At 45.0% G+C, this 19,721-nt stretch overlaps 1 protein-coding gene across 1 annotated transcript in view; it reads right to left on the bottom strand.

Moving 5' to 3' along the window:
* GCH1 (GTP cyclohydrolase 1) overlaps window positions 1-17,764 on the bottom strand; it is a 69,134-nt gene extending 51,370 nt beyond the window's left edge. The window contains exons 1-2 of the mRNA XM_060753402.2: window positions 16,901-17,764; window positions 1,237-1,346 (exon numbers count right to left, since the gene is read on the bottom strand). Coding sequence (XP_060609385.2) covers window positions 1,237-1,346; window positions 16,901-17,297 — 507 coding nt within the window. The 5' untranslated portion in view covers window positions 17,298-17,764. The remainder of the gene's footprint in view (window positions 1-1,236; window positions 1,347-16,900) is intronic.
* Between the last annotated feature and the right edge of the window lie 1,957 nt (window positions 17,765-19,721).

Here is a 19,721-nt window from a genome sequence, read left to right as displayed (position 1 = left end):
GAACACCTCAGCAAGCGAGAGTCCAAAAGTGGCAGGCTCAAACCCAGCACCTCAATCCGTGGGTGATACCAGATGAGAGACTCCCTCCTGGGCACACAAAAACTGGGTGACTTTGAAGTCGCTGAACAGACTGCACTCTGGCACCCCGAGATGCAGAGCCAATCTTAAGAAATGGGGCCACAAAGTGGAGTCCATGACATACGAGTGTGGAGAGGAGCAAACCACAGACCACCTGCTGCGATGCAACCTGAGCCCTGCCACATGCACAATGGGGGACCTTCTTGCAGCAACACCAGAGGCACTCCAAGTGGCCAGATACTGGTCAAAGGACATTTAATCAACTATCAAGTTTGCAACATTTGTGTTTTTTTATCTGTTTGTTTTTGTTCTGTTAGAAATGTAATACAATATTCTGGTTGCGGATGACACGATAAATAAATAAAAATAAATAAATAAATGTAGGTAAATACATTAAGCGTTTATGTAGGTAACATCAAGTGCCTTGTTGGCTTATGACAACTCTATGAAAATCATAGGATGTTCTTAGGCAAGGAATACTTAAATGTTTTTGGCCAGTTCTTTCCTCTGAAATAGAGCATACAGTGCCTGATATTCATTGGCGGTTTCCCATCCAGTTACAAACCGTGGCTGACCCTGCTTAGCTTCCAAGATCAGACAGAATCTGTCACCTTTAGGTTATTTAAGTGCTGGTGTGAACCTATCATAGCGTTTCCTGGCTGTAAGTTATCCAAAGTGAGGTTGAGAGAGTGTGACTTGGCCAATGAGCATAGATTCGAACCCTGGTCTCCAGAGCGATAATCCGAGTCCCAAAGCACAACACCTCCTTGGCCCACTTACTGAAAAATTGAGCAATAATAAAACATCTCCTCTCCTTCCTTCACATTTCCTCTTGATCACATTTTCCATGACTCTCACTTTGATCATTAACTAAGTTTAGAAACTCCAAGTTTTTGTCCAAGAAGTACTTTTCCATGAATGGGAGGAGGGAGGTGGTAAAGAGACACAAAAACAGGACATATAAACCAGGCATGGGCCAACTTGGGCCCTCCAGGTGTTTTGGACTTCAACTCCCACAATTCCTAACAGCCGGTAGGCTGTTAGGAATTGTGGGAGTTGAAGTCCAAAACACCTGGAGGGCCCAAGTTGGCCCATGCCCGGTCTATATGTTCTGTTCAGGCAAGAAGAGGATAGAAGGGAAAAGCGAAGAGGAATTACCTTTCCGACAAATGGAACCAGATGATGCTCGCACATGGAGAACATGTCTATGTCCTTCACAATCACCATCTCGTCGTGGTCTTCATCAAATATGGCATCGTTGAGTACATCTGAAATTAAGGAAACCACATTAATAGCAGCATAAAACCTACTGACATTTATATTCAGGGCACTGGGTCCCTTTGTAATATGTTCCCAGTTTGTTTTGGGATACTTAATTCAAGAATGTATACATCATCAACAGAATGGATCTCAGAGTGGTATGGATTTTTAAAAAATTGCCATCTACCATATAAGAATGGATATATATATATATATATATATATATCGGTAAAGGTTGTCCCCTGACATTAAGTCCAGTCGTGTCCAACTCTGGGGTTGGTGCTCATTTCCATTTCTAAGCTGAAGAGCTGGTGTTGTCCATAGACACCTCCAAGGTTATGTGGCCGGCATGACTGCATGGAGTGCCATTACCTTCCTACCGGAGCGAAACCTATTGATCTACTCACATTTGCATGTTTTCGAACTGCTAGGTTGGCAGAAGCTGGGGCTGACAACAGAAGCTCACACCACTCCCCGGAATCGAACCTGCGACCTTTCAGTCAACAAGCTCAGCAGCTCAGTGCTTTAACCCATATCTCCTTGGAGATATTTATTTATTTATTTACTTCATTTGTATACTGCTCTCTGTCTGTGTATATGCGTTTTGTGCATGTGTATATGTGTGTATATATTTGTGTAAATGTGTCACTGTAAGATTAAAATGTGTGTATATGTCTTTTTGTGTATATATGTGTGGTTTTGCACATGCGTTGTAATGTATTTTTCTTTCCTTTTTAAGTCTCTTCTGCTGTGTTTTTCACTGTTTTTATGAGTGCTGGTCACTCGTTGGCCTGATAGGTATATTGTGTCCAAATTTGGCGTCAATTCGCCCAGTGGTTTTTGACTTATGTTAATCCCACAAACTAACATTACATTTTTATTTATATAGATTTGGAAAAAATAATCTGTTCCTGGTTTTACTTTTCTTGTTCTTCTCTAATTTTGTGGTCCTTACTTTGAAAGTAGCAAAATGTGCTATAGCAGGATGTCCCTCCCATAAAAACAAAGTTTTATACAGTTTAATAAACGTTTTCTGTGCTGAATGAAAGGTTGGCAGTTAAAATCTGGGGAGCGGGGGGAGCTCCCACTGTTAGCCCTAGCTTCTGCCAATCTATCAGTTCGAAAACATGCAAATGTGAGTAGATCAATAGGTACCGCTTCTGTGGGAGGGTAATGGAGCTCCATGCAGTCATGCTGGCCACATGACCTTGGAGGTGTCTACAGACAATGCTTGCTCTTTGGGTTAGAAATTTAGATGAGCACCAACCCCCCAGAGTCAGAAACAAGTAGACTTAATGTCAGGGGAAATCTTTACCTTTACCATTACACATATATGTGTGTGTTTATGTGTGTGTATGCACTGGGATGGTGGCACAGCTGGCTGAGTGTCAGCTGCATTAAGATCACTCTGACCAAAAGGTCATGAGTTCGAAGCCAGCCCGGGTTGGAGTGGGTTTCCAACCAATTGTGTAGCCTGTTGTCGACCTTTGCAACCCGAAAGACAGTTGCATCTGTCAAGTAGGAAAATAAGGTACCACCTTAAAGTGTGGGGAGGCTAAATTAACTGATTTATGAGGCCATAAAGAAGACTCCAGCGGGGAAGCATGCGGGGAATGCGGAAGTGCTTCATCAGTGTCACAGATGGACGATGAAAGCGACAGCTCTCCTGGCGGCCAGAAAAAGTTAAATAGCCTCTGTCTATGTCTGCATATGTTGTATGTCAAAATTGGCATTGAATGTTTGCCATATATGTGTACACTGTAATCCGCCTTGAGAACAAACCTACAGAACCTATCTTGTTCATAATTTGGGGACTGTCTATACCAGGCCTGGGCAAACTTGGGCCCTCCAAGTGTTTTGGACTCCAATTCCCACCATTCCTAACAGCCTCAGGCCCCTTCCTTTTCCCCCTCAGCCGCTTAAGCGGCTGAGGGGGAAAAGGAAGGGGCCTGAGGCTGTTAGGAATGGTGGGAGTTGAAGTCCAAAACATGTAGAATGTCCAAGTTTGCCTATGCCTGCTATAATAAGTCTATCTGATTCAGGTTATCAAAAGCATCCTTGCCATCTCCAAGTGACTAAAAAGTCAATATGTATATAAATCCAAGAGCTGTGCCAGCCGTCTTGTCTTTTATAGCTTCCTCTGACACACACAGAGAGCTGCATCCATTCTTACAAAAACCAGGCTTGAAGATATATATATATATATATATATATATATATTCCTATGAGCTGCTCGTTGGAGCTGGTAGCGATATGTTATCAATCAAGGATTTAATTTCCTGTACTCAGACCGACTGACGCAGGTAGCCCTGGTGACCGAGACTGGAAGAACTTTGCTTGTTTGGATGCGTTTCGTTCATGGAAAAGGTCTCAAAAAAAAAAGAGTGGAGCAGGCATGGAAAGGATGCGCTGTTCCGCTCCGGGTTTTAGTCTGAACTTTAAAGGAGTCCCTGGAAGTGTTGGCCCCTTTCCCTCTCCCACATACAATTCACATCATACATAGGTCCCTTCTATGCTGCTATATAAAATCCAGATTATATTTTTTGAACTAGATTATATGGCAGTGCAGACTCAATGTGGATTATCTGATTTGATAATCTGGATTATATGGCAGTGTAGAACCTTCACATTTGCAGTTTTTCTCTTTGGTGGATTTGAATATTGACAGATTTGATTGAAATGTTCTAAGGATCTCAATTATCAAAACAAGCCAACTGAAATACAATTTTTTTTTGGTCATATCAGGAGCGACTTGAGAAACTGCAAGTCGCTTCTGGTGTGAAAGAATTGGCCGTCTGCAAAGACATTGCCCAGGGGATGCCCAGATGATTTGATGTTTTATCATCCTTGTGGGAGGCTTCTCTCATGTCCCCGCATGAGGAGCTGGAGCTGATAGAGGGAGCTCATCCGCCTCTTCACGGATTTGAACCTGCGACCTGTCGGTCTTCAGTCCTGCCGGCACAGGGGATTAACCCACTGCGCCACTGGGGGCTCCAATACAATGATAAAACGAATTAAAAAGCTATTTAAAACAATTCAATAGACCGTAGACCAATTTGCCCTGCTGTGTCATTTTTGTGTCCTTCCAGATGCTGGACTACAACTCTCATATTCCTCATCATTACACTTCATGACTACAGCAGATGGAAGTTGTGATACAGACATATCTGAAAGGCTGCAGTTTGTTTAGTTTATTCAGAAAACTAAGGTTTGGATTACGACACAAGACTTTTGGATTTGATGCCTGACTTTAACATGTCCTTAAACCAGAGTTTCTCAACCTGGGGGTCGGAAACCCTGGGGGGGGGGGGGAGTCACGAGGAGGTGTCAGAGGGGTCACCAAGGACCATCAGAAAACACAGCATTTTCTGTTGTTCATGGGGGTTCTGTGTGGGAAGTTTGGCCCAATTCTATCATTGGTGGGGTTCAGAATGCTCATTGATTGTCGGTGAACTATAAATCCCAGCAACTACAACTCCCAAATGTCAAGGTCTATTTTGCCTAAACCCCACCAGTATCATATTTGGGCATATTGAGTATCTGTGCCAAGTTAAGTCCCAATGCATCAGTCAGTGTTTGTGTCCACAGTGCTCTTTGTAAGTAGGTGAACTACAACTCCAAAACTCAAGGTCAATGCCCACCAAACCCTTCCAATATTTTCTGATGGTCATAGGAGTTCTGTGTGCCAACTTTAGTTCAATTCAATCGCTGACGGAGTTCGGAATGCTCTGATTGTGGGTTAACTAAAAATCCCAAACAACTACAACTCCCAAATAACAAAATCAAATTTGGGCATATCCAAGTATTTGTGCCAAATTTGGTCCAGTGAATGAAAATATATCCTGCATATGAGATATTTACATGACAATTCGTAGCAGGAGCAAGATTATAGTTATGAAAAAATGAAAATGTTATGGTTGGGGGTCACCACAAAATGAGGAACTGTATTAAGGGCTCGCGGCATTAGGTTGAGAAGGTTGAGAAACACTTGGGCTGGATTCATGGCACCACCTTATAGAAAGTTTGGGAGCAATAAAGTCTTTTTCTATGCGTAATTCAGAAGGCAAGGGCTTTTTATGCCGGGCGAAAAGTAATAACTGTTGTCGGCCTTTGAGACAAAGCAGTCGGGAGCATCACGGGCCGCGGAAAGAGCCAAATCGCAGCCAACGGAAGTGGCACTGAATGGAAACGAGGCACAAGAAAAAGGAAGAGATTAAAATCCCCAAATATGAAAGAGAAGGAGAGGCAGACACCGGTGATCCTGCGTCAGAGGTAAGGGATCTCGTTGCCAAGGAAACTATTTGCATAGCTTTAATGTTGCCCCGGCAACCTCTGACAAGTGTAAGTCATCTTCTTGACAGATGGATTGATGGGCAGGTCAGAAGGCAACCTGTGGAAGGCCTTTGCAAGGGAGAACTTCCATCCACCAATAAGTGGAGCCATGGTAAATCAGTTGTGGGTGCATCTGCACTGCAGAATTAATGTAGTTTGCTGCCACTTCGACCACCATGCCTCAAGGCTTTGCAATCAGGGAGTTATAGTTTTGCAAAGCCTCTGACAAGGTGCTAGTGCCTCTCCAAACTATAGCTGCCAGGATTCGGTAGCATTGAGCCATAAAGAGGTGTCCAACTGCATTAATCGATGTTTTGTCTTATATCGATCAGGCTGTACTTTTTATTTAATTTTAGTTTGTTAAGTTATAATTTGTATTTATATGTTGGGTTGTATAAATTTTGTTATTATGGATGTGTTGTTGTTTTTTTCGGGTATTGAATGTTTGCCTTTTATGTTTGGAATCCGCCCTTTGGGGAGATAGAGCGAAATAAAAATAAATTATTATTATTATTATTATTATTATTATTATTATTATTATTTCAATATTCACTTCACTGCTGATGTTTTAGCATCTGAAAGTTACTTAGTGAACTCCTCAAAATCTCTAACCATATTGATTAAGTTTGGCTAGGGCATATTGGAAAGTGCAATCCAAAAAAAAAAAAACTTTTCCAGATACTGTTGAAGCTGAAACTTTAACCATAGGAGCCCCAAAATCTCCAAGCATCTTGACTATGTTTGGCTGGGGCATTTTGGAAAGTGCAATCCGAAAAAGTAACTTTTTCAGCTACTTTTGAAGCTGAAACTTTAACCATAGGAGCCCCAAAATCTCCAAGCATCTTGACTATGTTTGGCTGGGGCATTTTGGAAAGTGCAATCCCAAAAAAGTAACTTTTCCATAGCATGATTCCATAGCATTGAGACATGGAAGTTAAAGTGGTGTCCAACTGCATTAATTCTACAGTGTAGATGCACCTCAAGTCAGATGTCCCAAGGAACAGGTGCAGTTGACGGACTGTAGTGTCTATGAGATCAAGGAAGTTGTAATTTTGCAAGATCTTTCTCTGCCAAAGAGGGCTGGTGCCTTGCAAAACTACAACTCCCACGATGCCATAGCTCCGAGGCACAGCAGTTTAAGTGGTGTCAAACTGCATTAATTCTACAATGTAGATGCACCTCAAACCAGATGTTCCAAGGAACAGGTGCAGTTGACGGACTATGAGATCAAGGAAGTTGTAATTTTGCAAGATCTTTCTCTGCCAAACGGGGCTGGTTCCTTGACAAACTACAATTCCCACAATTCCATAGCACTGAGGCACAGCAGTTCAAGTGGTGTCAAACTGCATTAATTCTACAATGTAGATGCACCCCAAGTCTGATGTCCCAAGGAACAGGTGTAGTTGACACACTGTGTATGAACTCAAGTTAAGAAGTTCAAGTGGTGTCAAACTGTATTAACTCTACAGTGTAGATTCACCTCAAGTCAGATGTCCCAAGAAACAGGTGCAGTTGACGGACTATGAAATCAATGAAGTTGTAGTTTTGCAAGATCTTTCTCTGCCAAAGAGGGCTGGTGCCTTGCCAAACTACGACTCTCATGATGCTATATCACTGAGGCAGATCAGTTCAAGTGGTGTCAAACTGCATTAATTCTACACTGTAGATGCACCTCAAGTCAGATGTCCCAAGGAACAGATGCAGTTGACACACTATGTATGACCTCAAGGAAGTTGTAGTTTTGCAAGATCTTTCTCTGACGAAGACAGATCAGTGCCTCACCAAACTACGATTTTCCAAGAACTTTAGCTTTCTCTACCAAAGAGGGATGTTGCCTTGCCAAACTACAACTCCCAGCTTCCTGACTGTGAGAGCCGTTCAGCAGTGGAACTCTCTGCTCCGGAGTGTGGTGGAGGCTCCTTCTTTGGAAGCTTTTAAACAGAGGCTGGATGGCCATCTGTTAGGGGTGATTTGAATGCAATATTCCTGCTTCTTGGCAGGGGGTTGGACTGGATGGCCCATGAGGTCTCTTCCAACTCTTTGATTCTATGATTCTATGATTCCATAGTACTGAGGCACAGCAATTCAAGTGGTGTCAAACTGCATTAATTCTACAATGTAGATGCATCTCAAGTCAGATGTCCCAAGGAATATGTGCATTTGACGGACTGTCTATGAAATCATGGAAGTTGTAGTTTTGCAAGATCTTTCTCTGCCAAAGAGGGATTGGTGCCGTGCAAAACTATGACTCCCATGATGCCATAGCACTGAAGCACAGCTGTTCAAGTGGGGTCAAACTGCATTAATTCTACAGTGTAGATGCATCTTCAGAGTGGATGCACCATCCCACTGAATGGGGAGCCACCAGCCAATGTGGTTTAAGCACCCCCAATCCTAACTGTAGAATCCACCAATTTCATAAAGCACATTTTGCTTGCATGGCTTTAGCCAACAGAATATAAATATATTATAATTATACAAAACAGTCATAATTCTAGAAGGAATAAGAGAGGATCACCATTAAAAAACATTACTTCGGACCAGTAGAGCTGCAAGTCCCTTTTCTCCAAGCAGCAACAGACAAAATGAGGTGCAAATGTGGCAGATGGCAGGATACGCAGAGAGGCAATAAAAGGCTTAACAGGGGAAGTGGTCCAAATTATAGAGTCTCTCTGCTTTGTTTCCCTGCAAAAAGGGTTATTTGCAAGAAGGGTGACGCAGAAACGCTAACCAAGCTTGGTGCTCTCATCACAGTCTCCAATGAGAGCTGGAAACATTTCGACCATCCCGCCTGGATTCAATTGTTCAGGGAACATTGGCTATTTCCCCTATTAACCGAGAGAATCAGGATAATTGAATGCATGTTGCGGTGTCCTGGCAAACTGGAAAGAGAAGCAATGAGAAGCTGAGCTTGTGATTCTGCCACTTGTGAGCTGAACCTGTAAACAATTGTAATGTGGTGATGTTTTTTGTAAAAGACTAGAAACAAAGAGTTGGAAGAAATCGCGAAAGACCATCTAGTTCATCCCCATTCTGCCATGCAGAAAGATATGACTCAAGCTCTCCTGACAGATGGCCATCCAGCCTCTGTTTTAGAATCTTAAAGGGAGAGATAGATGAAACATGTATTGCCATATTCACACTGGCAATGAAGGATGTCAGGTGCACCACCTGACATCCGCCAGGAAGTAGCAGCCAATAGTTAAAGGACCAAGGCAGTGACATCTCCAGCTCATCCCCTGTTTGGGTATCAGCCAGCACGTCAACGACTTAAATCAAGAAATAGTTTTCCAAGATCTACAGAGACACTCGCTGGAACACCTCAGCAAGCGAGAGTCCAAAAGTGGCAGGCTCAAACCCAGAACCTCAACCAATGGCTGATACCAAATGAGAGACTCCCCCCTGGGCACACAGAAGACTGGGCAACTTGGAAGGCGCTGAACAGACTGCGCTCTGGCACCATGAGATGCAGAGCCAACCTTAAGAAATGGGGCCACAAAGTGGAATCCATGACATGCGAGTGTGGAGAAGAGCAAACCACTGACCACCTGCTGCAATGCAACCTGAGCCCTGCTACATGCACAATGGAGGACCTTCTTGCGGCAACACCAGAGGCACTCCAAGTGGCCAGAGACTGGTCAAAGGACATTTAATCAACTACCAAGCTTGCAAACTTCGTGTTTTTTTAATCTGTTTGCTTGTTTTGTTCTGTTAGAAATGTTATGCAATGGTTTGGTTGCCCCTGACATGATAAATAAATACTGGCAATGAAGATCCGCATAGTTGAAACAATGCTATTCTCCATAGTCTACAGCAAAGGATCAAGAGAAGGTGGTGAGATTATGCAGAAGATCGGTATAGGGAAGATAATAATATCTAGGATAGCTTTGACAGTGTGGTGAGTGAATTAGAACCAGACATCCTGAGGAGTGAGGTTGAATGGGACTTAAGGAACATTGCTAATAACAAGGCAGCAGAAGATGGGATTTTGGCCTGCATCAATAGGAGCATAGTGTCTAGATCTAAGGAAGTAATGCTACCCCTCTATTCTGCTTTGGTTAGACCACATCTGGAATACTGTGTCCAATTCTGGGCACCACAATTCAAGAGAGATATTGACAAGCTGGAATGTGTCCAGAGGAGGGCGACTAAAATGATCAAGGGTCTGGAGAACAAGCCCTATGAGGAGCGGCTTAAGGAGCTGGGCATGTTTAGCCTGAAGAAGAGAAGGCTGAGAGGGGATATGATAGCCATGTATAAATATGTGAGAGGAAGCCACAGGGAGGAGGGAGCTAGCTTGTTTTCTGCTTCCTTGGAGACTAGGACGCGGAACAATGCTTCAAACTACAAGAGAGGAGATTCCATCTGAACATTAGGAAGAACTTCCTGACTGTGAGAGCTGTTCAGCAGTGGAACTCTCTGCCCCGGAGTGTGGTGGAGGCTCCTTCATTGGAAGCTTTTAAGCAGAGGCTGGATGGCCATTTGTCAGGGGTGATTTGAATGCAATATTCCTGCTTCTTGGCAGGGGGTTGGACTGGATGGCCCATGAGGTCTCTTCCAACTCTATGATTCTATGATTCTATGATTCTATGATGGGATCCCACCTCAACTTTTTAAAATCCCTTCACAGTTCAGGACTTGCCTATCTTTGTAATCACATCATCCCCTACGTACCCTAAGATCATCAGGAGGGGCCCTTCTCTCACTTCCACTACTGTCTCAAGCATGGTTGATGGGGTTGAGGAGGAGGGCCTTCTTGGTGGTGGCTCCCCAGCTCTGGGATTCCCTCCCTAAGGAGATCAGACAAGCACCCACTTTGTCCACCTTTCATCAGAATTTGAAAACTTGAATGTTTCGTTATGCCTTTGATTAGGCAGTTCACCAAAGAATTGACTTGATCTGACCTATGTACCTGCACTTTAATTCTGCCTACCCCCACTAACCTTGTTACTTTATGGCCAGAGGTATTCCCTCTAGATTGACACTTTTGCACTTTCCTTCCACTCTATTTAGGAACTCATTGCACCTGAGCACGGTTCCCTGCTCTGATTCTGTTTTTCAGCCATGTTATTGTTTTTATGATGTTGTTACTTGTGTCTGTGTATGTTTAACTGATTGATTTTAATGCTGGTGTTTTTATCTGTGATCGGGCTAGTCCCCATGTAAGCTGCCTTGAGTCCGCCTTGGGGAGACGGTTGCGGGGTATAAAAATAAAGTTGTTGTAGATTTTTTCGGGCTATATCACCATGTTCTAGAAGCATTCTCTCCTGACTTTTCGCCTGCATCTGGCTACCAGTATTTTAAAAAACTCTAAAATTAAAACAGCAAAACAGCAGAGGGAAAACAATCAGGGACATCTAATCACCTCTCAACAAAAGATTGCTCCAGGCACTGCCAGGCCATCAAATGCTAATCAAGGTGGTCAGTTGAAACATTCACACCTAGCTCCAGCAGACAAGAGTTCTTTGTCCCAGACTGGTTTTTCCACGGATATATAAACCCATTTTCCTAGTTCCAACAGACCTCACTACCTCTGAGGATGCTTGCCATAGATGCAGGCGAAATGTCAGGAGATAATGCCTCTAGAACATGGCCATATAGCCCGAAAAACATACAGCAACCCAGTGATTCCGGCTATGAAAGCCTCCGGCAATACAAAAATAAAGTTGTTGTTGTTGTTGTTGTTGTTGTTATTATTATTATTATTATTATTATTATTATTATTATTAGATGCTGTGAAGGTGGCGCATGCCATATGTCAGCAAATATGGAAAACACAAGAATGGCCATCAGATTGGAAAAATCCACTTATATCCCCATACCAAAAAAGGGAAATGCGAAAAACTGCTCAAACTTCTGTACATTGGCCCTTATTTCTCATGCCAGTAAGGTAATGCTCAAGATCCTGCAAGGAAGACTCTCTCCATATATTGCTGGAGAGTTGCCAGATGTACTAACTGGGTTTAGAAAAGGCAGAGGAACGAGAGACCAAATTGCCAGTATCTGCTGGATAATGGGGAAAGGCAGGGAGTTTCAGAAAAACATCTACTTCTGCTTCATTGACTATTCTAAAGCCTTTGACTGTGTGGATCATAATAAATTGTGGCAAGCTCTTGGTGGTATGGGCATCCCAAGCCACATTGTCTGTCTTCTGAGGAATCTGTATAAGGACCAAGTAGCAACAGTCAGAACTGGCCATGGAACAGTGAGTCCTCATGGACAACAAGTTAAACATGAGCCAACAATGTGATGTGGCGGCAAAAAAAGCCCATGGGATTTTGGCCTGCATCAAGAGGAGCCTAGTGTCTAGATCTAGGGAAGTCATGCTCCCCATGCTCTATTCTGCTTTGGCTAGACCACACCTGGAATATTGTGTCCAATTCTGGGCACCACAACTCAAGAGAGATATTGACAAGCTGGAATGTGTCCAGAGGAGGGCAACTAAAATGATCAAGGGACTGGAGAACAAGCCCTATGAGGAGCAGCTTAAGGAGCTGGGCATGTTTAGCCTGAAGAAGAGAAGGCTGAGAGGAGATATGAAGTGTGAGTAGATCAATAGGTACCACTTCTCCGGGAAGTAACAATGCTCAATGCAATCATGCCGGCCACATGATCTGGATTTGACCTATAAAGACTTAAACCAGTGCTTTCCAAACTGTGTATCATGATTCATTAATGTATTAACTGCAGCGTATGGGTTTGCCAGTAAAACTCCTTGTGGAGAGAAAAGGAAAGGTATTAATTATAATAATCATAATAATAATCTGAACGATTATGTCGCAAAATGATGCAACAAGCTGGAATGTGTCCAGAGGAGGGTGACTAAAATGATCAAGGGTCTGGAGAACAAACCCTAAGAGGAGCGGCTTAAGGATCTGGGCATGTTTAGTCTGAAGAAGAGGAGATATGATAGCCATGTATAAATATGTGAGAGGAAGCCACAGGGAGGAGGGAGCAAGCTTGTTTTCTGCTTCCTTGGAGACTAGGACACAATGGAACAATGGCTTCAAACTACAAGAGAGGAGATTCCATCTGAACACGAGGAAGAACTCCCTGACTGTGAGAGCCGTTCAGCAGTGGAACTCTCTGCCCCGGAGTGTGGTGGAGGCTCCTTCTTTGGAAGCTTTTAAACAGAGGCTGGATGGCCATCTGTCAGGGGTGATTTGAATGCAATATTCCTGCTTCTTGGCAGAATGGGGTTGGACTGGATGGCCCAGGAGGTCTCTTCCAACTCTTTGATTCTATGATGATGATGATGATGATTATTATTATTAAGCAGCTTCTCATAGAGCTTGGTTTCCCAACTTGCAATCATTTTGGTCACCCTTATCTGCCCCCCCCCCCCCCCAACCATTCCAACTTGTCAATCTCTTTCGCTTAAGTGGCTGAGGGAGAAAAGGAAGGAGCTTGAGGAAGGTAGCAATTGTGGGAGTTGAAGTCCAAACAGTTGGAGGGCATAACTTTGTCCATGCTGATCTAGACGCTATATTCCAATTGATGCAACCTAGAATCACATTGGCCTTCTGACCTGCTTCATCACACTGTTGAGTTCTGCTGGAAGATCTAGAGCAGGAAATATTAAGGGACTGAAATTAAAATAGGCCAAGCTCCTTCAGGCGACATATAGATTTTTGTACCTCACTGTCTAAGTTAAGGAAGGTTAAGTAAAGGTTTTCCCCTGACATTAAGCCCAGTCATGTCCGACTCTGGGGTTGGTGCCAAAGAGCAGGCATCATCCATAGACACCTCCAAGGTCATGTGGCCAGCATGACTACATGAAGCACTATTACCTACAAGATGATCTAACCCAGGTATTTGCAAACTTGGGCCCCAGGTGTTTTGGACTTCAACCCCACAATTCCTAAAAGCCTACCGGTTGTTAGGAATGGTGGGAGTTGAAGTCCAAAAACACCTCAAGGGAGGGCAGAAGTATGCCATGCTTGCTCTAGCCCAGTGTTTCTCATCCTTCGTACTGCCGCAACCCCTTAACACAGTTCCTCATGTTGTGGAGACCCCCAAACATAACATTATTTTTGTTGCTACTTCAGAACTGTGAGTTTGCTACTATTATAAATCATAATGTAAATATCTGATATGCAGGATGTATTTTCATTCACTGGACCCAATTTGGCACAAATACCCGATACGCCCAAATTTGAATACAGGTTGGGTTGGGGGGAGGGTTGATTTTGTCATTTGGGAGTTGTAATTGCTGGGATTTATAGTTCACCCACTATCAAGGAGCATTCTGAACTCCATCAACAATGGAATTGAACCAAACTTGGCACACAGAATTCCCATGACTGTCGGAAAATACAGGAAAGGTTTGGTGGGCACTGACCACTGATTTACACTAAGCTATGAAACAATGTTCAGCAGTGGAACTCTCTGCCCTGGAGTGTGGTGGAGGCTCCTTCTTTAGAAGCTTTTAAACAGAGGCTGGATGGTCATCTGTCAGGGGTGATTTGAATGCAATATTCCTGCTTCTTGGCAGAATGGGGTTGGACTGGATGGCCCATGAGGTCTCTTCCAACTCTTTGATTCTATGATTCTATTATTCTATGACCTTGAGTTTTGGAGTTGTAGTTCCCCTACATCCAGAGAGCACTGTGGACTCAAACAATGATAGATCTGGCTCAAACTTGGCACGAGTATTCAATATGCCCAAATGTAAACACTGGTAGAGTTTAGGAAAAATAAACATTAACATTTGGGAGTTGTAGTTGCTGGGATTTATAGTTCACCTCTAATCAAAGAGCACTCTGAACCCCACCTATGATGGAATTGAAACAAACTTGGCACACAACTCCCATGATCAACAGAAAATACTGGAAGGGTTTGGTGGGCACTACCTTCAGTTTTGGAGTTGTAGTTCCCCTACATCCAGAGAGCACTGTGGACTCAAACAATGATAGATCTGGACCAAACTTGGCACGAGTATTCAATATGCCCAAATGTGAACACTTGGTGGAGTTTGGGGGAAATAGAATCTTAACATTTGGGAGTTGTAGTTTCTGGGATTTATAGTTCACCTACAATCAGAGAATTCTGAACCCCATCAAGGATAGAATTGGGCCAATCTTCCCACACTGAATGCCCACGCCTCCCTCCAGCCTTGCATGTGCTCCTTCTCCACACTGCTATGCACCTAACACACCTGCTCTCCCCTCTCCTGCTTGGAGTCTCAGAAACAGCCCTCCACTTGGCTGAGAGCAGAGTAGGGCTTTTGGTGGGGGGTTGTTGTAGGTTTTTCGGGCTATATGGCTATGTTCTAGAAGCATTCGCTCCTGACGTTTTGCCTGCATCTATAGCAAGCATCCTAAGCAACCCCTTAATCCCTAAGCAACCCCTTAATCCAGTTCCTCATGTTGTGGTGACCCCCAACCATAACATTATTTTCGTTGCTACTTCAAAACTATAATTTTGCTACTGTTATGAATTGTAATGTCAATACCTGATATTCAGGATGGATTTTAATTCACTGGATCAACTTGGCACAAATACCCCATACGCACAAATTTGAATACTGGTGGGGTTATTGTCATTTTGTCATTTGGGAGTTGTAGTTGCTGGGATTTATAGTTCACCTACAATCAAAGCGCATTCTGAATTCACCAACAATGGAATTCAACCAAACTTGGCCACACAGAACTCCGATGACAGACAGAAAATACTGGAAGGGTTTGATGAGCACTATCTTAAGTTTTGGAGTTGTAGTTCACCTGCATCCAGAGAGCACTGTGGACTCAAACAATGATGGATCTAGACCAAACTTGGCATGAATCCTCAATATGTCCAAATGTGAACACTGGTGGAGTTTGGGGAATACAGACCTTGACACTTGAGAATTGTCGTCGCTGGGATTTATAGTTCACCTACAATCAAAGAGCATTCTGAATTCACCAACAATGGAATCCAACCAAACTTGGCCACACAGACCTCCCATGACAAACAGAAAATACTGGAAGGGTTTGGTGGACACTACCTTCGGTTTTGGAGTTGTAGTTCACCTGCATCCAGAGTGCACTGTGGACTCAAACAATGCTGGATCTGGACCAAACTTGGCAAGAATCCTCAATATGTCCAAATGTGAACACTGGTGGAGTTTGGGGGAAATAGACCTTGACATTTGGGAGTTGTAGTTGCTGGGATTTATAGTTCACCAACAATCAAAAAGCATTCTGAATTCCACGAACGATAGAATTTGGCCATACTTCCCACACAGAACCCTGTTCTGGAACAGCTGTACCAGGAGCTCCAATTTTGTTTGCTTTGCATTTAATGTTAGTTTGCAGTCCTAAGTTTCGGGGACTCTGCAGATAGGTGGCTTCTTTTGGCTGCAATCATAGGGCAAGCCACCTGTCAACTATAGTTAGGTTCCCTGCTCCTGCCCCCTTTTTGGGTTTTGGGGGAAAAAGGAGCCAGTTTGGGTTCAGTCCACACAGAGAAGCTTTCCATGCAGGACATAATACCTAGAGCTCCTGTAGAAAGCTTCGTCTTCTACGGCTTGGCCGGGAAGATATACAGCTTACAGCTTGGCCGGGGAGATATACAACCTACAGCCTGACTGGGGTTATACAGCCTTACAGCTCCTTTGCTGAAGGACTTTAGTCAGCCATCACGGAAACCTGAACTCCTTCTTTTCCCTGGAAGTCTACAAAGCTCTGCTTGGTAAGGGTCACTTGCAGAAACCAGAAGCAGTTGGTACCGGGTGCAGGGGCTCCACGCCATCAGAGGCAAAGACAGACTGCCCAGATTAGAAGTTAAGGATTTCCCTATTAGCTAAAATACAGTTTATGAAGATAGTGCCTCTTCCCTGGGGACAAGATTGAGAGAGAGCCAATAGACTGTTACGAAAGCCTTAAAGTACCGGTTTGTTTTCATTAATAAAGAACTTTGTTGAACCTTTAAGCAATCTAAAGACTCTGTTTTAAGGAAACCCAAAGGCCTTTAATCTGAGGCAGCCCCGGTGTCCCGTTGGGCACACAGAATTTATGTCCCGTCTACAGTCGTATGCACAGGCCCAGCGTGTGACAGCACAACCCCCATGACCAAAAGAAAATACTGTGTTTTTCTAATGGTCTTTGGTGACCCCTTGACACTCCCTCATGACCCCCCCCCCCCGGGTCCCGACCCCCAGGTTGAGAAACACTGCTCTAGCCCCAAAGGATGAGCCTGAGCGCCCACCCAAGAGGGTGTGAGTGAGTGGGGAGTGCCTCCTTTGTCCCACCTGCGATGGTCTCCTGGTAGCCCTTGGTGAAGAACTGCATGGCGGTAGCGGCCCTCCAAGGGGTCTTGAGGAGTCCCTGGCGCTGGGGGTCCTCGCCCAGGGCGCGCAGGATGGTGGCGTAGGCGGCGGCCAGGCCGGGCAGGTTCAGCTCGTTGTCCTCCTCGCTCCGGGTCCGCTCTTCCTTCCAGCTCTCCGGCGGGGCCCTCCTCGTGCTGGCCCCGGACAGGCTCGGAAGAGCAGCAGCTGCAGCAGCAGGAGGAGGAGGGAGAGGAGGGAGAGGCGGCGCCGGAGAGGGCTGGGGAAGCTTCTCCGCCGGCGCGCCAAACCCGTTGCAGCTGCTGCTGGCGTTGCCCGCGTTGGCAGCTCGGAGGGGCGACCGGGCTTTCATTTTCTCCATGGGCCGAGAGACCCCCAACTCTGCCGAGCCCCAAATCCGTGGAAAGGGTCCTCTGCGGGGTGTGTGTACAGCCTCAGGGGTCGCCAAAGAAGGTCCCCCTAGGAGCTCTCCAAAGAGACAACTTTGGCGCAACTTTCCTTGCTGGAGAGTTTCAGACCCCTCAAGAAGGGATCACGCCCACTGTGACACACTCACACACACTTCTTGCCTTTCTCGGGGGGCTAACGAAGGGCAGGCGGGGCTCAGGAGCAGCTACAAGCCCCTCGAGGGAAGAGGAGGCTCCAGGAAAGAAGGGACGGGATGGATGCGCGCCTTGGCGAGCCTTGGCGAGAAGAGAAGCAAGGCGCGCCTCTTCGGATGGAAACCAAGCCGGGGGAGCGGCTCCGGCAGGGACTACTGAGTCTCCTTCTCTTTCTCCTCCTTCTCCAGGGCTTCCCCGACCGCTTCTCCCACCCAGATCCCGGCTTTCCTCTTTATAGACCGGCGAGGAGGCTCCCCATTGGGCGTACCTGCCCGTGCGTCACCGGGACTTAGCAGAGAGGAAGGGCCAAGGCGGAGGAAGCAAGAGGAGCAAGAGGGTGGAGACGGCGGTGCCGGGGGGAGGGAGAGCTTTCCTCCGGCGTCCTGGGGACAAAACACACCAGTCCATCTCCACGCTTGGCCCTACTACAACTTTTAGTTAGGTTCAGCTCATGCCTTGGCAGCCACCTCTCCACCAAAGTCAACATCGACACCGAAATACAAACCACCTGAGCTCTGCGAGTGCAGCATTTTTTCCAAATGAAGCAGAGAGTAGGTTAGGTTCTTGTGGGTTTTCTCGGGCTATAGAGCCATGTTTTAGAGGCATTTCTCCTGACGTTTCGCCTGCACCTATGGCAAGCATCCTCAGAGGTTGAGAAGGTCTGTTGGAAGTAGGAAAAATGGGTTTATATATCTGTGGAATGGCTGGGGTGGGGCAAGGAGCTCTTCCCTGCTGCAGTTAGGTGTGAATGTTCATTAGCATTTGAAGGCCTGCCTGAGTCTGGGAAAATCTTTTGTTGAGAGATGTTAAGCTGTGCCTGGTTGTTTCCCTTCTGTTGTTTTGCTGTTGTAATTTTAGAGTTTTTTAATACTGGTAGCCAGATTTTGTTCATTTTCATGGTTTCCTCCTTTCTGTTGAAATTGTCCACATGCTTGTGGATTTCAATGGCTTCTCTGTGTAGCCTGACATGGTGGTTGTTGGTGTGGTCCAGCACTTCTGTGTTCTCAGATAATATGCTGTGTCCAGGCTGGTTCATCAGGTGCTCTGCTACGGCTACACAGAGAAGCCATTGAAATCCACAAGCATGTGGACGATTTCAACAGAAAGGAGGAAACCATGAAAATGAACAACATCTGGCTACCAGTATTAAAAAAAAGTCTAAAATTACAACAGCAAAACAACAGAGGGGAAACGATTCCATCAGTGCTGCCTCTGTAAAATCCTGCAGATCTCCTGGGAAGACAAGCAGACAAACATCAGTGTGCTGGAAGAAGCAAAGACCACCAGCATTGAAGCGATGGTCCTCCAACATCAACTCCGCTCGACCGGCCATGTTGTCCGGATGCCCAACCACCGTCTCGAAGCAGTTGCTCTACTCCGAACTCAAGAACAGAAAACAGAACGTTGGTGGACAGGAAAAGAGATTTAAAGATGGGCTCAAAGCCAACTTTAAAAACTGTGGCATAGAAACTGAGAACTGGGGAGCCCTGGCCCTTGAGCGCTCCAGCTGTGACCAGCAGTGCTGCAGAATTTGAAGAGGCACAAATGGAGGGCGAAAGAGAGAGACATGCCGAGAGGAAGGTGCGTCAAGCCAACTCCGACCGGGACCTCCTTCCACCTGGAAACCAATGCCCTCACTGCGGGAGAAGATGCAGGTCAAGAATAGGGCTCCACAGTGGACCCACCGCCAGGACACCAAACTTGGAGGACCATCATCCTTGGACTACGAGGGATCGCTTAAGTATAATGGAGTGGACAAAGGGTTGGGTTTTGCACTTTCTTCTTTCACCTTGATTAGAAGGCTCCTCAGCTCCTCCTCACTTTCGGCCATCAAAGTGGTATCATCTGCATATGTAAGGTTGTTCATGTTTCTTCCAGCAATTTTAAGGCGAGGTATAAAAATAAAGTTATTAAAAGTTAAAATCGTAGTGATACCACAAGTCAAACTGAAAGCCATTAATAAAGGGAGATACAGGGGTACAACTCACACCAAGTGGCACCATCAGAGGAAAGCTGACATCCAACTAACTATTTCATTTTTGTAGTGTTTCAGCATATATTTTTTTTAAATCCTGTAATTAGGTATAACTACAAAAACGTTATTTGTAAGCCCAGCTTTCATGAACTGTATCAATATACATATGCTAGAAGACATATGGCTATTTAGACAGCATCGTTCAGAA

Source organism: Anolis sagrei, chromosome 1, assembly GCF_037176765.1.
Source record: "Anolis sagrei isolate rAnoSag1 chromosome 1, rAnoSag1.mat, whole genome shotgun sequence".
Lineage (NCBI taxonomy): Eukaryota > Metazoa > Chordata > Lepidosauria > Squamata > Dactyloidae > Anolis > Anolis sagrei.
Note: the sequence above shows the minus strand (reverse complement) of the source record. Positions and strands in the feature narration are given on the sequence as shown.